General features: G+C 33.2%; 1 protein-coding gene across 3 annotated transcripts in view; it reads left to right on the forward strand.

The window, feature by feature from the left end:
• The window catches only part of SLCO6A1 (solute carrier organic anion transporter family member 6A1), a 95,684-nt gene that overhangs the window by 53,162 nt on the left and 24,162 nt on the right, over positions 1-18,360 (forward strand). For all 3 annotated transcript variants that reach the window (XM_058726136.1, XM_058726146.1, XM_058726149.1), the window contains exon 9: positions 11,331-11,484. In XM_058726136.1, coding sequence (XP_058582119.1) covers positions 11,331-11,484 — 154 coding nt within the window. The remainder of the gene's footprint in view (positions 1-11,330; positions 11,485-18,360) is intronic.

The following is an 18,360-nucleotide window of genomic DNA, read 5'->3' on the forward strand; positions in this document are numbered from 1 at the left end:
TGGAATGAAATATTTAAAGGATTGAAAAGAATCATTAACCTAGAATTCTGTGTGCAATGAAACTATCCTTCAAAAATAAAGCAGAAAGATGCCTGGATAACTCATTAGGTTAAGCTTCTGACTCAATTTCTGCTGGAGTCATGATCTCACAGTGGTGCAATCCAGTCCTGCATCAGTGTGGAGGCTGCTTAAGAGTCTCTCCCTCCCTCTGCTTTTGCCCCTTCCCTGCTTGTGTGTGCTCCTTCTCTTTCATTCTCTCTTTCTCTCAAAAAAAAAAAAAGTGGAAATAAAGATATTCTCAGGTTAAAAAAATAATGGAATTGTAAACCTGCTTTGCAAGAAACATTTAATGAAGTTCTTCAGAAAAAAGAAAAACGGTATGAATTAGAATTTTGAGTTCACCTACAGAAACAAAGAAACATGCCTTGCAAGTAAACCTGTCTTGCAAGAAATGTGTTTTTTGTTTTTAAGTTTATTTCTTTTGAGAGAGACAGAGACAGTGCCAGTGAGGGAGGGGTAGAGAGAGGAGAGAGAGAGAGAGAGAGCATCCCAAGCAGGCTCCATGCTGCCAGCGCAGAGCCACACACAGGGCTCAAACCCATGAAGCCATGAGGTCATGACCTGAGCCAAAACCAAGAGTCGGATGCTTGACTGAATGAGCCACTCAGGCCCTCCAGTAAGAAATGTATAAAGAAGTTTTCAGAAAAAAGAAAAATGATATGAGTGAGAAATTTGAGTTTATATAAAGAAATGAAGAACATCAGAGAATGAATAAATGAAGGTATAATAATTTTTTTAATTTTTAATTGGTGTAATAGGTAACATGTTCAAAATAATGGTGATAAGAGATTAAGTGTTTATAGTTTATGGATAGTGAAATGGATAATAGAAATCTTATACAAGAGGAGGGAGCAGTTGAGAATAGTCTTTTATAAGGTATGTGCACTACCCACGAAGTAGTATGGTGTTATTTGAAAGCAGACTTGCTTATATCCTGGAAATTCTAGGGAAATCACTAAAACATTTTTAAAAGTATAATTGCTATGCTAACAGATGAGAGAAAATAGAATCTCATAAAATACTCAAAACCAGAGGAGGCAAAAAAAAAAAAAAAAAAAAAAAAGAAAGAAAGAAAAAAGAAGGAAAGGTGAAAGCAAGAGAGCAAGAAAGCAAGAAAGAACAACTGTTTGGCATGTAATTTTTCACAGTCCTCTCATGATCTTTTGTATTTGTGTTGTCTCATTTGTGATGTCTCCTTCATTCACAATTTGATTTGTTTGAGTTCTCTTTTTTTTTCTTGGCAAATCCGAAGGTTTGTCTATTACATTTTTCTTTAAAAAAAAAACCAGCTTTTAGTTTCATAGACCTTTTCTATTGTGTTATTAGTCTTTATCTCATTTATTTCTGTTCTGATCTTTGTTATTTCCTTCCTTCAACTAACTTTGAGCTTAATTTGTTGTTTTTCTAGTTCCTTGAGGTGTAGAATTAGGTTGTTCATTTGAGAGCTTTCTTTTTTCTTAATGTAGGCATTTATCACTGTGAACTTCTCTCAGAATTTCTTTAGCTGCCTCCCATACCCCATAGTCTTTGGAATGTTACCTTTCCATTTTCATTTATCTCAAGGTATTTTTTTTTTATTTCTCTTTTGATTTCTTCTTTGGTCCATTAGTTGTTCAGTAGCATGTGTTTAAATCTCCACATAGTTGTGATTTTTCTAGTTTTCTTCTTTAAACTGATTTCTAGTTTCGTACTATTGTACTCTTCTTAAATTTAATGATTTGTTTTATAGCCTACTATATGATCTATTTTGGAGAATGTTCCATATGCATCAAGAAGAATAGGTATTCTCCTGCTGTGGATGGAATGTCCGTCTGTAGGTCTAACTGAGCCAATGTGTAGTTTAAATCCAATGTTGTTTGTTTGTTTGTTTGTTTGTTTGTTTTTACTGATTTTCTCTCTGGATGATTTATCCCTTGTTGAAAGTAGGGTGCTAAAGTTCCCTACTATTATTATATTTCTGTCGATTTTTCCCTTTAGGTCTGCTAAAATTTGTTTTATGTATTAGATATTCCTCTGTTAGATAAATAAATATTTGCAACTGAATTGTTATTGGATTGATTCTTTTTCATTATAACATGATATTTGTCTCTTATAACAGTTTTTGCTCTACTCTGTCTCATATAAATATAGCTACCACAGCTTTCTTTTGGCTTCCATTTGCATGGAATATCTTTTTTCATCTCTTTACTTTCAGTCTTTGTGTGTCCATACATCTGACGTGAGTCTCTTGTAGGAGGCATACAGTTTTTTTTTTTTCAATCCATTCAATCATTCTATGTCTTTTGATTGGAGAATTTAGTCCATTACATTTAAAGTAATTATTGATAGTATGTATATATCGCCATTTTGTTAATTGTTTCTGGCTGGTTTTTAGTCCTATTTCTTTTTGTCTTGCTTTCCTTCTTATAGTTTGATGGTTTTCTGTAGTGGTATGCTCAGATTGCTTTGTCTTTATCTTTTGTGTGTCTACTATAGGCTTTTGCTTTCTGGTTAGCATGTTACATAAAATATCTTATATTTTTAACAGTTTTAAGCTGGTAAGAGCTTAACCTTGAACACATACTGAAGCTCTAAATTTTTATGCTCACTCTACATTCTGTTTGTTGTTGATGTCACAATTTATGTCTTTTTACCTTGTGTATGCATTAACAAATTCTTGTAGTCATAATTATTTTAATAACTCTATTAACCAGGTTAACCTTATCTACAACTATTGTCTTACCTATAATTATAAATAGATGGTATTTATCATTCAGCCAGGCTTGAGCTCTTGCTTGTCTCTCAAACTTTTGTGATTGTTTAAACTACCTTCTTTGTTTTTAATGGGTCCTGTTAGTCGAGGATGTGCCTAGACCTGTCAGTGTCCCAAAGGGACACTAGTCAACACCTAGATTTAGGCTGATTGGACCTCAATCTGGACCTCAGGCAGTAATAAAATATAGTTTGGACCCTCCCAGGGAGAAAGTGGAGTTTAGCTATTTTGTCTGCTCCATCTTTGTTAGGGTTGAGTGTATAGCAGCAGGGGGTACTCCTGTGCACATTAATAATGGCTTTTTTGTCTTTGTCTACTATGGTCCCATGGAACTCATCACTGCAAGCCCTTTTGGATGTGAGAACCAGACTACCCAGAAACCCATCCCTTGGGTGGCAACCACAAAAGCTGGGATGCCAGCATATGTATAAGTTACTTCTAGGGAAACACTGGCAGTTTGTAGTGAGCTGACATGAGAAGGCAAAGGTAATGTCTGATGGCTTCTCTCATCTCTGGGGAGGATTGCAGTCAGCCCCTACATGCCTTCTAAATTAGAAGCCTGATCTTCAGGCAGCTGCTTTTAAAGTATTCAAATAGGCCTCTTTCAGGAGAAATCTAAAAAATGGGTATATTTTGTCTACCCCCCCCCCCAACATGAACGCTGTAGGGATAGCTGGTTAAGAACTGTTTCTTTGTTTGCTGCAGTACTGTGGAACTCTGCAAGCTCTGTTGGTTATCAGAGTCCTGCCATCAAGGGGCTCTTTCCTTGGGGGGATTGTGGTGAGCCCCTGGATAGATGTTAAATTAGAAGCCTAATCCTCTGGTAGCAGGTTTTAAAGTACGCAGATAGGATCTTTCAGGCAGACAGAGATGGGCATTTTTTGCCCATGGGGAGATAGCCATGGTGAGTCAGCAGAGCCCGTTAAGAAATGTTTCTTTATTTCTTTCAATCTTGTTCACCTGTGGTTGCAAGCCCCAATAGTTTTTGTAACTAAGTGTTTTGGGTGTGTTTAAGACTCAGGTGTAACCCAGGTGTGAGTCTTAAAAGTTGGCACACTAGAAGTGGGGTTCATATTTTTCACTGCTTAGGGAGAAGTTGCTAGTTGGGAGGTCCTTCCTGATTATCAGGCACTGGCCAGGGGTGAGGTTTATGCTGAAAGTGTGTCTCAGGTTTTCTTATCTGTTTCAGTGTGGGTGATGGTATTTTCTCATTTTCCCTATTTGTACGAGTTACTCGGGGCATTTCTCTGTATAGCTGTAGATTTGGTGTGTCCTCAGTAGGAGGTGAGTTCTAGAGACTCACTGTCACCATCTTGGATTGCAACCAAGATAGTCTTTTCAACAAATGGTGCTAGAAAAACAGAATGTACATGCAAAAAAAAAAAAAGAAAAAGAAAAAAATCTAGAGAGAGAACTTATGCTCTTCACAAAAATTAAAACTAACTCAAAATGGACTCTAGACCTAAATATAAAACACAAAATTATAACTTCTGTAATATATCATAGGATAAAATCTAGGTAACCTTGGGTTTTATGATGACATTTTATATACAACGCCAAAAAAAAAAAAAAACCATGAAAGGAAAAAATGATATGTTAAGTGTCATTAAAATTAAAAACTTTCTCTCTGAAAGGCACTTAATGGAATTAAAAGACAATGCACAAATTGGAGGAAAAATACATATTTGATACAGGACATATCCAAAATATTTAAAGAACTCTTAAAATTCATCAGTTTACAGAGAAACAACCCAATTAAAAATGGCCAAAAGATCTGAACAGACACTTCACTAAGAAGAATATACAGATGCTAATAAGCATATGAAAATATGTTCAGTGTTATATGCATCAGGGAGTTAAAGATAAAAACAACAATTAGATACCCCAACACATTGACTGAAATCCAGAAAACTGACAAAACCAAATGCTAGCAAGGGTATAGAGGAACAAAGACTCACATTTGCTTCTATTGGTAATATAAAATGGTAACTCTGTATATGCTCAATTATGTAAACCTAAAATTGTTCAAATATATAGTTTAAAATTCAGAATATAACAATCTAAAAGTATTTTGAAGTATAGGCAGTTTTTAATAATATAAAGTAAGACCTTTTGGCTTTATCCTAAATTTATATTTGGAAATAATTCTGAGCTTTCACTTCCAGCCAAGATGGGATAACAGATTTCCTCTTCTTCCAAAAACAACCAAGAATTTGATAAAATTGAAACAGTGTTTTTCAAGACATTGGAATTAGTCATTGAAAGACAGTGATACATGAGAAAGGAGAAACATTTAAGGTGAACCAGGTAATTCCTCCAGCTCACTGTCTTAATAGAGGTTTAAGGTCATGGCACAGGGAGTGGAAATGAGACAGATTCTGCCTGATTCCCTTAACTGAGGAAATTGAGCTGAGGGTTCAAAAACCAATATGGCTATAGTTCACAGGATTGTGTATTAGAGGATATATCTGCAGAAGACCCCCTGAAGTATTAAGTGCAATAGTAACTATGATATATGTGGAAAAAGTTCTTGAGTCAAGTCCGCCAAAAGAATTAGAATTACAGTGCATACCTCTCACACAGGATTGGGAATAATATCTGTTTTAATCAGTCAACTAGAAAACCTCAAAAATCACAGTGCATAAAGTATACACAGGGATCTTGTCTCAGAAGTGGATAATAATTGTAAATTGAGTGCTATTCTGGCTGTTCCTATCAAATCTGCCTATCAAACTAAAAAAGATAAAAGTGTTTCCAAGTAAATTAATTACCTGAATTTCAGAGCAAAGCTTAAGGATGTTCACAAAAAGACAAAAATATTCAGCATCAAAGATCAAAATTTAGAAGGTCCAATATTCAGTAAAATGTTGTAAGGAATTCAAAGAAGCAGAAAACTACAACCCATAATGAGAAGCTAAACCAGTTGATCAAAAATGACCCATAACTGACATGGATGTTAATATTATCAGAGTTAACACAGTTATTATATCAGTATTCCATATGTTCAAAAAGTAAAAGACATTTTTAATAACCGAATTGAGCATAGAGAAATGAAAACCAGGATGTTTGAGAAAAATGCTATGTATGAGATTAATGACAGAATAGACATTGCAGGAGTTTAAACTTGAAATTATTAATAATAAACATCCAACAGAAAAACACAGAGAAAAGAGAATTAACAAAAATAAACAAAGCATCAATGATTTGGACAACTTCAGGTGGCCAGCCAAGCGCAGAGTTGGAGTCTCCAAAGGAAGGCCTTGGAGAAAGAAAAATATTTGGAGAAATTAGGTTTAAATTTTAAAAATTTCATGTAGACCATAAACCTACAGACCTAGAAACTTAGCAAACCCTCAGAACAAGAAACATGAAGAAAATTACACCATGCTACATAATAATCAAATTGTGCTCACAGCACAGAGCCTGCTTCAGATCCTCTGTCTCCCTCTCTCTGCCCCTTCCCCACTTGTACCTGTGCTCTCTCTCTCAAAGATAAATACATGTGAAGATTTTTTTTAAGTGAAGGAGAAATAACTTTACACATAAAAAATGTAAATAAATTTGAACAACAGACTTATCCTACGTGAAATGTTTAAAAAGTCTGGCTGAAGTAAAATACCAGATAAGAATATAAAATACACAAAGCAAAGAAAAGCAAAGGAAATGGTAATTATTTAGGTAAGTATTTTTTCTTATTTAACTCGCTTTAAAAATAATTGTTTAAGACAGATAAACATATATTATGGACTTACATGAAGTGCTATAATATCACATGTTGGTAAACTGTGTTAAGTTAAAGATGTATAATATCACCTCTGAAGCACCACTAAAATAACAAAGTCACAGCTAATAAGTCAAGCTGACACATGAATTAAAATAGAATTTTACAAAAACATTTGTTTAATCTCAAATTAGGCAAAAAAGAGAACAAAGAAGAGATAAAAAGAAAACAAATATAAAGGATAGATTCAAACCCAACTACAGTAGTAATCACATTAAATGTAAATGTTGCAATATCTCAATTAAAAGGCAGAAAATTTTAAATTTGATTTTTTAAAGCAAGACCCAATGTATATGTTGCATAAAAGAAATGTGCTTCAAATATAGACACAAGTAGATTATAAGTAAAGGGATGGGGAAAGGTGTATCATATTAACAGTAATCTAAAGAAAGCTGGAGTATGATATCAGACCAAGTAGATTTGAGAGCAAATAATACTAGCAGGAATAAATAAGGTCATTATGTAATGATAGAATGATCAGTTCATCAAGAATTCAAACAGTTCGGGGCGCCTGGGTGGCGCAGTCGGTTAAGCGTCCGACTTCAGCCAGGTCACGATCTCGCGGTCCGTGAGTTCGAGCCCCGCGTCGGGCTCTGGGCTGATGGCTCGGAGCCTGGAGCCTGTTTCCGATTCTGTGTCTCCCTCTCTCTCTGCCCCTCCCCCGTTCATGCTCTGTCTCTCTCTGTCCCAAAAATAAATAAAAAACGTTGGAAAAAAAAAAATTAAAAAAAAAAAAAAGAATTCAAACAGTTCTTGATTTTTATGAACCTAATGAAAGAGCTTTAATATATGTGAAGCAAAAACTTAGACACTGTAAGTAGACATGTAGAAATCCACAAATATAATCAGATATTTCAATACTCTTCTCTTAATAATAGAAGTAGGCAAAAAAACCTCAGTGATGATGCATAAGATTTGAACAACACTAACAACCAGTTTGACCTGATTGACATTTGTAGAACACTTCACCTGTCAAAGAAGAATATACATTCTTTTTAAACTTGAAACCCTAAGTAAACCATATTCTGTAAAGCAAGTCTCAGTAAATTTAAAAGATTAAATCATATAATGAAATTAAATTTTCAAACCATGATGAAATTAAATTAGAAACAAATTAATAAAAAAAGATTTCTGGAAAAGTCCCAAATATTTTGAAACTGAATAACAAAGTTCTAAACAACTCGTGTTAAAATAATTTTTTCAGAAGGGACATTGTAAAGTGTTTTGATGTGAATGAAAATGAATACACATGTAACAAAATTTATAAAATGCCACTAAAACAGTACTTAGGGAAAAATGTACAGCCAGTGTTAGAAAAGAAAAAAAGTCTCAAGCCAATGACATTTGTTTCTACCTTAAAAAACTAGAAACATCAAAGCAGATTGATCCCAAAGTAAGTAAAATAATGGAAACAATTGAGATTTGAACAGAAATTAGTGAGGTAGAAATGATAAAAAACAATGGAGGAAATGTAATCAGATGAAATTTTGAGAAGATGGATAAAATTGCTAAACTGTTAGAGAAAACTACCAATATCAAGAGTCAGAGAGCTGATGTGATATTTTTATAGATTCTACCAATATTAAAAGGATAGTAGGGTAATATTATAAACAACTTTATGCCCATAAATCTGACAACTTCCATGAAATGGGCAAATCCTTCAAAAGACACAAATTTATTTAAGAAAAAATAAATGTATGTATCTAGTAAATAAATCAAATTTGTACTTAAGCACCTTCTGACAAAGAAAATTCCAGGCCCAAATGGTTTTATTGGAGAATTAAACCAAACATTTAACAATATCTGATTTTACATAAATTCTTCCAGAAAATTGAAAAGGAGTGTATGCTCCCCAACTTATTCTATAAAACTTGCATTATCTTGATGTCAAAACTAGACAAAAACTTTGTAAGAAAATAAAAGTATATAGGCTTATTTCTGTCGTGAACATAGATGCAATAACTTTTAACAAAATTGTAGCAAGTTGAACCTAAGAGTATATTAAAAGGAAAATAAATTATGTTCAAGTAAGATTTTTCAGAGGAATGCAAGATTACTTTTATATTTGAAAATCGATCGATATAATCCACCATATTAATAAAATCAAAAAAACTATAATCACAATAGATGTCAAAAAGGCCCATGATAAAGTGCCACATCTATTCCTAATAAACTAGGAAACTAGAAATTGGAGGTAGCTATGAAAACATACAGCTAATACTATACTTAGTGATTATTATGGAATGAATGTGTCCCTCCCCCCCAAATTCATATGTTGAAGCCAATGTGATAGTGTTAGGAGGTGGAGCCTTAAGGAAATAATTAGGTTTAGGTGATGTCATGAGGGTAGGACCCCCCCACCCCCATAATGGGATTAGTGTTCTTTTAAGAAGGGGAATAGACCAAAGACTTTCCTCAATTTTCTGTGTGAGGATACACTGAGAATGTGATGATCTACAATCTGGGAAGAAGCCCACACCAAACATCAAAGCTACCTGCACCTTGATCTTTGACTTAGCTTCCAGAACTGTGGGAAATAAGTGTTTATTGTTTAAGCCACCCAGTCTATGATATTTTGCTATAGAAGCCTGAGCTGCTATAAAATGATGAAAACATGAATGACATGTTGAAACATTCAAGGACAATGATGAAACATTGAATGACCAGGAGCATAACAACGATATCTGCTTTCAGTACTATTACATTAACATTATAATGGATGTTCTAGCCATTACAATACTGTAAGAAAAAGAAATAAAAGGCATCCTGATAAGAAAAGTAGAAATAAAATGGTTTATTTTATTGTCTATAAAGAAACAATTGTCTATATAGAAACTATATAACTAAAAATATAAAAAAAACTATAAAACTATAAAAAATGATAACTGAACTATAACTAAAAAAATAATTTTAGTAATTTGTAGGATACAAGATCAAAATGTAAGAGATTACAGTATTTCTACATACCACCTACAAATAAGTGGAAATTAATGTCAAAAACACTACTGACAGTAGTATTAAGAAAAAAAAATGTTGTAGAAGAATATATCATCATACAAGAATCAATGGTGTTTTTATATACTACCTACAAACAGCTGGAAATTGATATTACACAAAAATGCCATTAGCAATAGTATCAAGAAGAAGAAATACTTAAGGATAAATATAAGAAGTGAAAGCCCTATTCATAATTACTACAAAATATTCCTAGCTAACATAAATACCTAAATTTTTAAAAAGAGATCCCGTGTTCATGTTTTGGAAGACTCAATATATTAAGTTAATCCTTCCAAATTGATGTAGTTTTCAATGTAATCACAACCAAAGTCCCCACAGGGTTTCTTTTTTAGATATTCTACAAATAACTTAAATTCATGCAATATACACAGGACCTAGAAAAACCGAAAACAATACTGATGAAGAGTAGAAGTAGAGTACCAACACTATTTTATTTCAACAGTTATTAGCTAATGTAATAAATTGTGTTGGTATAAACATAGATGAATATATCAGTGTGATAGAGTAGAGAGTCCCGAAATAATAAGCCCACGTATAAATGGATAATTGAGTTTTGATAGGATGTATGTGAAATTTAGTGAAGAACATATAAGCATTTTAACAAATGATGATGGAACAATTAGATATCTATATGTAAAAAAAATGAACTTTGATGCATATCTTGTACCACATAAAATAGTTAAAATGGATTGTAAGTGTGAATACAAGATACAGAATTCTAAGAATATAGGAAAAATTTTTTATAAATTTGGATTCAGCAAAGTTTTCTTAGATATGACACTAAATACATGATCCATGAAGAAATATATTGATAAATTGTTCTATGTCAAAATAAAATATTTCTGCCCTTTGAAAGACCTGTTAAATGAATAAAAGAACAAACCACAGATTGTGAGAAGATGTTTAAAAATCATGTATCTGGTGAAGGACATGTTTCCAGAATATATAAAGAAATTTCAATGCTCAATAAGAAAACTAATCAATAAAAATGGGCAAAAGATTTGAGCAGACGTTTAACCAAATATATACAGATGGGAAATAAGCACATGGAAGGATGGCTCACATCATTAGCCATCAGGGAAGGGAATATTAAAAACCACAATATGAAGCTGCTATATTCTTAGACTGTCTAAAATTAAAAAGATTGATTATCAAGTGTTGGTGAGGAATGTAGAAAGCAACTGAAACTCTTATACACTGCTGGTGGGAATATAAAATAGCACAATCAAATTGGAAAAGTGACAGTTTCTCAAAAAGTTACATGAGCACCTACCATATGATCCAAACATCCTACTCTTTAGTATTTACCCAAGAGATATGGAGACATATCACCATACAAAGACCATATAAAGAACCCAGACAAAGAAAGTGTGTATATTATATGATTCAATTTCATGAAATTTAAATTAATGAATAATGACAGAACATAGATCTGCGGATGCCAGAGGCCAGAGGTATTACAAAGGGTCACAGTGAAATTTTGGGGGTGATGATTATGTTTGTTAACATGATTGTGGTGGTGATAGTGATGATTTCACAAGTGTATACATATATCAAAAAATTTCAAATTGTTCACTTTATGTATAGTTCATTGTACATATTGAGTTATACCCCAATAAACCCGTCAAAAGGAATTTATTTCAATAAGCATATTTTTATGTATCTCATATCCTAATATACACATTAATAAGTATAATACTTCAATCTCTTTTTTTACAGAACAGGACAGTTGGGAAACCTGACAGCTCCTTGCAATTCTCATTGTAGATGCTCATCTTCACTATATTCTGCTATATGTGGAAGAGATCATATTGGATATTTTTCTCCTTGCTTTGCAGGCTGTATACAATCTAAAATAATACAAGATCACAAGGTAAATATTTTTTATTATGCATCTTCCTCTCAATAAGATGTTCAACTTGTAGATGGTGTTTACATTTTACTCCTAGCTCTCTAAAAAAGCATTTTCCCCCCATAAATGTTTAAAAAAAAACAGGAAAAGAATATTTACTTTATGTGGCCATAATACAAAGGGCTTAAGGGAATTGGCAGTGGGAAAGATACTTCTACATTAAAACATGCCTCAAAAAGTAAGAAAATTATGAAAGGAAAAAAATTCACAGGTAAATACAAACATAAAAAAAGTAGTAATCACTTATAAAACCAGGATGGAGATTAAAACACAAAAGCAGTAAAATTAGTTTTATCTATAAAAATCAGTCAGGGAATTCACAGAATATAAGGTTGTAAAATATGCTATTTTAAACATAAAATGTGGACAGAGTAGAAATTTAATGCTTTTAGAATGGGTTCAAACTTAAGCAACTATCAACTTAATATTGATGGCTATATGCATAAGATGTTATATATGAACCTAATGGTAAACTCGAATCAAAGGCATAAAATAGATTTGCAAAAAATAAAGAGAAAATAATTCAAGGATGTCACTAAAGAAAGCCCTCAAGCCACAAAAGAATGTGAGCAGGAAAAGAAAGGAACAGAGAACTACCAAAACAACCATTTAAAAAAGTTAAAAAATGGCAGTAAGTTCATACCTATCAATAATTACTTTCCCTATAACTAGACTAAATGCCAATCAAAAGACATAGGGTAGCTGGAAGGTATACATAAAAAAAAGCAAGACCCATGTATATACACCCTACAAGAGACTCCCTTCAAACTTAAAGACACATGCAGATTGAAAGTGAAGTGATGGGTAAACATTTATCATGCAAATGGACTCTTGCTAGAATAGCAAGACTTACATTAGACAAAATAGACTTTCAAACAAAGACTGTAGCAAGGTACAAAGAATAACACTATATAATATAAAGAGAGGGGCACCTGGGTGGCTCAGTCAGTTGAGCATCCGACTTCAGCTCAGGTCATGATCTTGTGGTCTGTGAGTCTGAGCCCTGCATTGGGCTCTGTGCTGACAGCTGACAGCTGGTAGCCTGGAGCCTGCTTTGCTTCTGTGTGTCCCTCTCTCTCTCTGCCCATCCCCCACTCACACTCTTATCTCTGTCTCTCTCAAAAATAAATAAACATTAAAAAAAATAAAGAGAACAATCCAACAAGAACATAAAACAGTTGTAAATACTTATGTATCCAACATGGGAGAACCCAAAATGTAAAGCAACTATTAACAGACATAAAAGAAGAAATCAATACTAACACATTAACAGTAGGGAACTTTAACACCCACTTACATCAATGGATACATCAGACAGAAAATCAACAAAGGCAACAGTGGCTTTGAATGATACTTTGGAACAGATGGACCTAACAGATATATTCAAAACATTCCATCCTAACACAGCAGAATACACATTCTTTTCACGTGCACATGGAACTCTCCCCAGAATAGATCACATGTTAGGCCACAAAACAAGTCTCAACAAGTTCAAAAAGACTGAAATCATATCATATATCTTTTCTGACCACAAGGGTATGAAATTGGAAATCAATCACAAAAAAATCATGCTACTGAACAATGAATGAGTTAACTAAGAAATCAAAGAGGAAATTAAAAATTATATGGAGACAATGACAATGACAATGAAAACACAGTGGCCCAAAAACTTTGAGATGCAGCAAAAACTGTTCTAAGAGGGAAAATCATAGCAATACAGGACTACATCAAGAAGCAAGAAAAATCTCAAACAACCTAACTTTACACCTAAGGGAGCTAGAAAAAGAAGAACAAAACCCAAAGCCAGTAGATGAAAGAAAATAATAAATATTAGAAATAAATAAAATAGAGACTAAAAAACTATAGAACAGATCAATGAATCCAGGAGCTGGTTTTTTGAAAAGATCAACAAAACTGATAAACCTTTATCCAGAGTCATCAAATAAGAGAAAGAGAGAGAGAGGACTCAAATGAAATCAGAAATGAAAAAAAGAAATAACAACTGACACCATAGAAATTGTAAAATATTACACACCACAAAGGATTGTAAGAGAATAATTATAAAAATATATATGCCAACAAATTGGATATCCTAGAAGAAATGGACAAATTCCTAGAAACATATAACCTCTGAAAACTGAATCAGGAAGACATAGAAAATTTGAATAAACCAATTACTAACAATACAATTGAATCAGTAATTTTATAGAGAACAAACTATGGTTACCAGAGGGGAGGTGGGTGAGGGTATAGTTTGGGTGGGTAATGGGAATTAAGAAAAGCACTTGTGATGAGCACTGGGTGTTACATGTAAGTGCTGAATAACTAAATTCTACACCTGAAACTAATATTACACTGTTATATTAACTGACTGGAATTTAAATAAAAACTAAGGAAAAAAAAAACTTCCAACAAACAAGAGTCCAGGATCAGATAACTCCATAGGTAAATTGTACCAAACATTTAAAGATTAGTGAATACCTATTCTCAAACTTTTCCAAAACAGAAAAGGAAGGTCAACTTCCAAATTCATTCTATGAGGCCAGTATTTCTCTGATACCAAAACCAGATAAAAATACTACAAAAAAAGAGAACTATAGGCCAATATTTCTGATGAACATAGATGCAGAAATCCTGAACAAAATATTGGCAAATTGAAAAAACAATAAAAAAATTTCATTCACCATGATCAAGTGGGATTTATTGCTGGGATGCAAAGGTGGTTCAGTATTCACAATTCAACCAGTGTGACACGTCACGTCAATAAGAGAACATATAAACACCATATGATCATCTCAATAGATGCATAAAAGCATTTGACAAAGTACAACATCCATTCATGGGAAAAACCCTCAACAATATAGGTTTAGAAGGAACATACCTCAACATAATAAAGGCTATACATGAAAAACCCACAGCTAACATATTCAGTGGTGAAAAACTAAGATATTTTTGCCTAAGGAACAAGACAAGATGTCCACTCTCACCACTTTTATTCAACATAGTACTGGAAGTCCTTGCCACAGTTATCAGAAAATAAAAAGAAATAAAAGGCATTCATAATTGGTAAGGAAGAGGTAAATTTTTCACTATGCGCAGAAGACATGACATTACATATAGAAAACCCTAAAGACCACCAAAAAACTACTAGAACTAATAAATGAATTCAGTAAGATCACAGGAGACAAAGTTAATATGCAGAAATCTGTTGCATTTCTATACACTAATAATGAAGTAGCAGAAAGGGAAATTAAGAAAATAATCCATTTACAACTGCACTAAAAAGAACAAAATACCTACTAATAAACTTAACGAAAAAGGTGAAAGACCTGTTGTCTGAAAACTATAAAAAATTGATGACAAAAATTGAAGACAACACAAACAAATGGAAAAATATTTTATGCTCATGTTTTGGGATACCAGTATTTTTTAAATGTCCATACTATCCAAAGAAATCTGCAGATTTAGTGCAATCCTTTCCAAAATGCCAATAGCACTGTCCATAGAACTGGAACAAATAATCCTGATATTTGTATGGAATTACAAAAGACCTCAAATAGCCAAAGCAATTTTGAAAAAGAACAAAACAGGAAATATCACAATCTCAGATTTCAAGTTATACTACAAAGCTATAGTCATCAAAACAGTATGCCACGTGCACAAAAATAGACAAATAGATCAATGGAAGAGAGTGGAGTCCAGAAATATACCCACATCTCTATGGTCAATTAATCTATGACAATGGAGGCAATAATATGCAATGGGAAAAAGATAGTCTCATCAATAAATGGTGCTGGGAAAACTGGATAACTACATGCAAAAGAATGAAACTGGACCACTTCTAACACCATATACAAAAGTAAACTAAAATAGATTAAAGACACAAATGTGAGACCTGATACCATAAAATTCCTAGAAGAAAACATATGCAATAATTTATTTGACATCAAAAAATTAACCATTTTTGTAAATATATTTCCTCTGGCAAGGGAAGAAAAAGCAAAATTAAATTATTGGGACTACACCAACTAAAAAGCTTTTGCTCAGCAAAGGAAACCATCAACAAAACAAAAGACAACCTACTGAATGGGAAAAGATATTTTCAAATGATATATTTGATAAGGGGTCAATACCCAAAATATATCAAGAACTTACACAACACTAAAAAACAAACAGAAAAACACACAAAAAAACACCAGTCTGATTAAATTTGGGCAGAGAAGAATATGAATAGACATTTTTTTTAAAGACGCATAAATGACATGAAAAGATAATCAGCATCACTCATGATCAGGGAGTTGCAAATCAAAAACGACAATATATCTCAACCAGCATCACTCATGATCAGGGAGTTGCAAATCACCACCACAATATGAGGTATATCACCTCATACCTGTCAGAATGACTAAAACAAGAAACACAAAAAATAACAAATATTGGCAAGTATGTGGAATAAAAGGATCCTTCATATACTTTTGGTGGGAATGTAAATTGGTGCAGCGATTGTGGAAAACGGAATGAAGATATCTCAAAAAATTAAACATAGAATTACCATATGATCCAGTAATTTGACTACTGGGTATTTATGCAAAGAAAATGAAAACACTAATTGGAAAAAGTATATGTACCACTGTGTTTATTGCAGCATTATTTACAGTCGCTAAGATATGGAAGCAACACAAATATCCATACATAGATAAATGGATTAAAAAGATGTGGGGTGTGTGTGTGTGTGTGTGTGTGTGTGTGTGTATAGATGTATATACACAAAATGGAGTGAGATATCTACACACACACACACACACACACACACACACACACACCCATATACAATGTAATATTAGCCATAAAAAAGAATGAAATCTTGCTATTTACAACAATATGGAGGGATCTAGAGGGTATAATGCTAAGTGAAACATCAGTCAGAGAAAGACAAATGCCATATGATTTCATTCATATGTAGAATTTAAGAAACAAAGCAGGCAAGAAAAAGGACAAAAAAATAAACTCTTAACTATAGATGACAAACTGGTGGTTATTAAAAGGGAATTGGTGGGGGACAGGTGAAATAGGTGAAGGAGATGGAGTATACTTATTGTGATAAGTGTAATGTATAGAATTGTTGAATCATATTGTACACCTGAAACTAATAGCACTGTATGTTAATTACACTTGAATAAAAAAATGTCTCCATGTATTACATCATCCCAATTTTATAGTTTTAAAGAAGTAGGTGACTGTCATTGCCTCTTGCAGTAGAAAAGTTGAAAGCAATGGTTTAAGAGAATATTTTGTCTTCTACTTATGTCATTTATTGTAGTTCTGTCCCATCTATCAGCAATACCCATTCACACCAAAATCTTGACCCATAGTCTTTCTTACAGCTTTGGGTTGACCAATGCTATCTTTCTGGTCACCTTTCACTTGGTTTTTTCTTCTCCTGAAGAATTAAAAATGTCTACACTACACCTTCTTGCTGTTTCTATATCTGTTCCACATTGACTCAGACATGAAAATCAGTCCATTTAATCGATGATTAGCATACATACAAGACCTTTTTAAACAAATCATACTTTCTAGAAAGGTAAAAGAGAATACTTACATGGTAGCAATACAAATGACTAACAACTGAATATATGTATTCTTGTTTGTCTTTTGCTGTTTACATGTATCAGGACTCATTTAAAAATTTCCCTGTTTGCTCATATTTGGTCCATAACAATCAGAATTCCTTATTTCCCTAGACCTTCTACCAACCAGACAGAGTTGGCTACTCTGCTACTTGCTTGACTCCACGTTAATTTTCTTTTGTCCTAAGTTGCATAAATCTGCTTTTAGCTAAATAATGCACTATAACTTAAGTCTCTCCCTTTTAAGTTGCACCAAAGTAGGGATGTGGGATTTAAAAACTTTTTTCTCATGTTTCTGGCTGGTCTTTCTGAGGGGGAGAAGACAACAGAGAGGTATATATATCCTGACCCATGGGCATTATACCACCTCATTTAGTAGGCAGTAAGATCCTTTACTATTTATGCACTTACATAATAATAATGTGCCTTTTCCTGTTATACACAGATTACTTTACCATAAGATATTAGCATACCTGGCCAACTTCAGTTTTTTGTAGTCAGGTTTTCACTAGTGTATGATTTAATAATATATCTTCAGTTTTTTATTGAATATTAATATAAAAAATATTGTACACCCTTTAAAAATGTTTATTCTTAAATGTTACCTTATATTCCAGAGTCTTTCAACCCTTCCGGAGCCTAATATCTTGTGATTCTACCATTTGTTCACTTAACCTTCTTCATGTTTTCAGTTTTCCCTTGGTCAGCCTAGCTTCTATTGTCTGCAACCACTTATTGTGCTGGACATCTTTTGTCTGACCTCCAGGTCCACTTGTCACTCTTCTCTACTTTCCTCATTATTCAAGAAGGCTGAACTATAAGACAAGACCTTCCTTGCCTTCTGAGTGGATTAAGATAATAAAAAGTCCAAGTAGAAAAGCAGAAAAATGGGGGAAAAAGTGAAAGCATTGTGCTTACTTTCTTGGTTCACTTTCTGAACCATGGACTGACTGCATCCCTTGACTGAAGGTCTTAATTTCTCTCTTCCCTCTCTATATGACTCTCCTGGTCACCATTCTTTCCCTAAGACCCTTAAGCAAATCCTTTCAAATCTACTTTCAGAATAAATACTGGATCTGACTAGCTTCATCATTTTCTCTGTTACCATTGTCTCGCATCTCATTTCAATAGCTTTTTAACTGTTTTCTCTGCTTTCATCTTTCCCTTCATAGTCTGGTATAGCTGTCAGAGTGATCTTTTTAAAATA

The sequence above is a fragment of the Neofelis nebulosa genome, chromosome 1 (genome assembly GCF_028018385.1).
Source record: "Neofelis nebulosa isolate mNeoNeb1 chromosome 1, mNeoNeb1.pri, whole genome shotgun sequence".
NCBI lineage: Eukaryota > Metazoa > Chordata > Mammalia > Carnivora > Felidae > Neofelis > Neofelis nebulosa.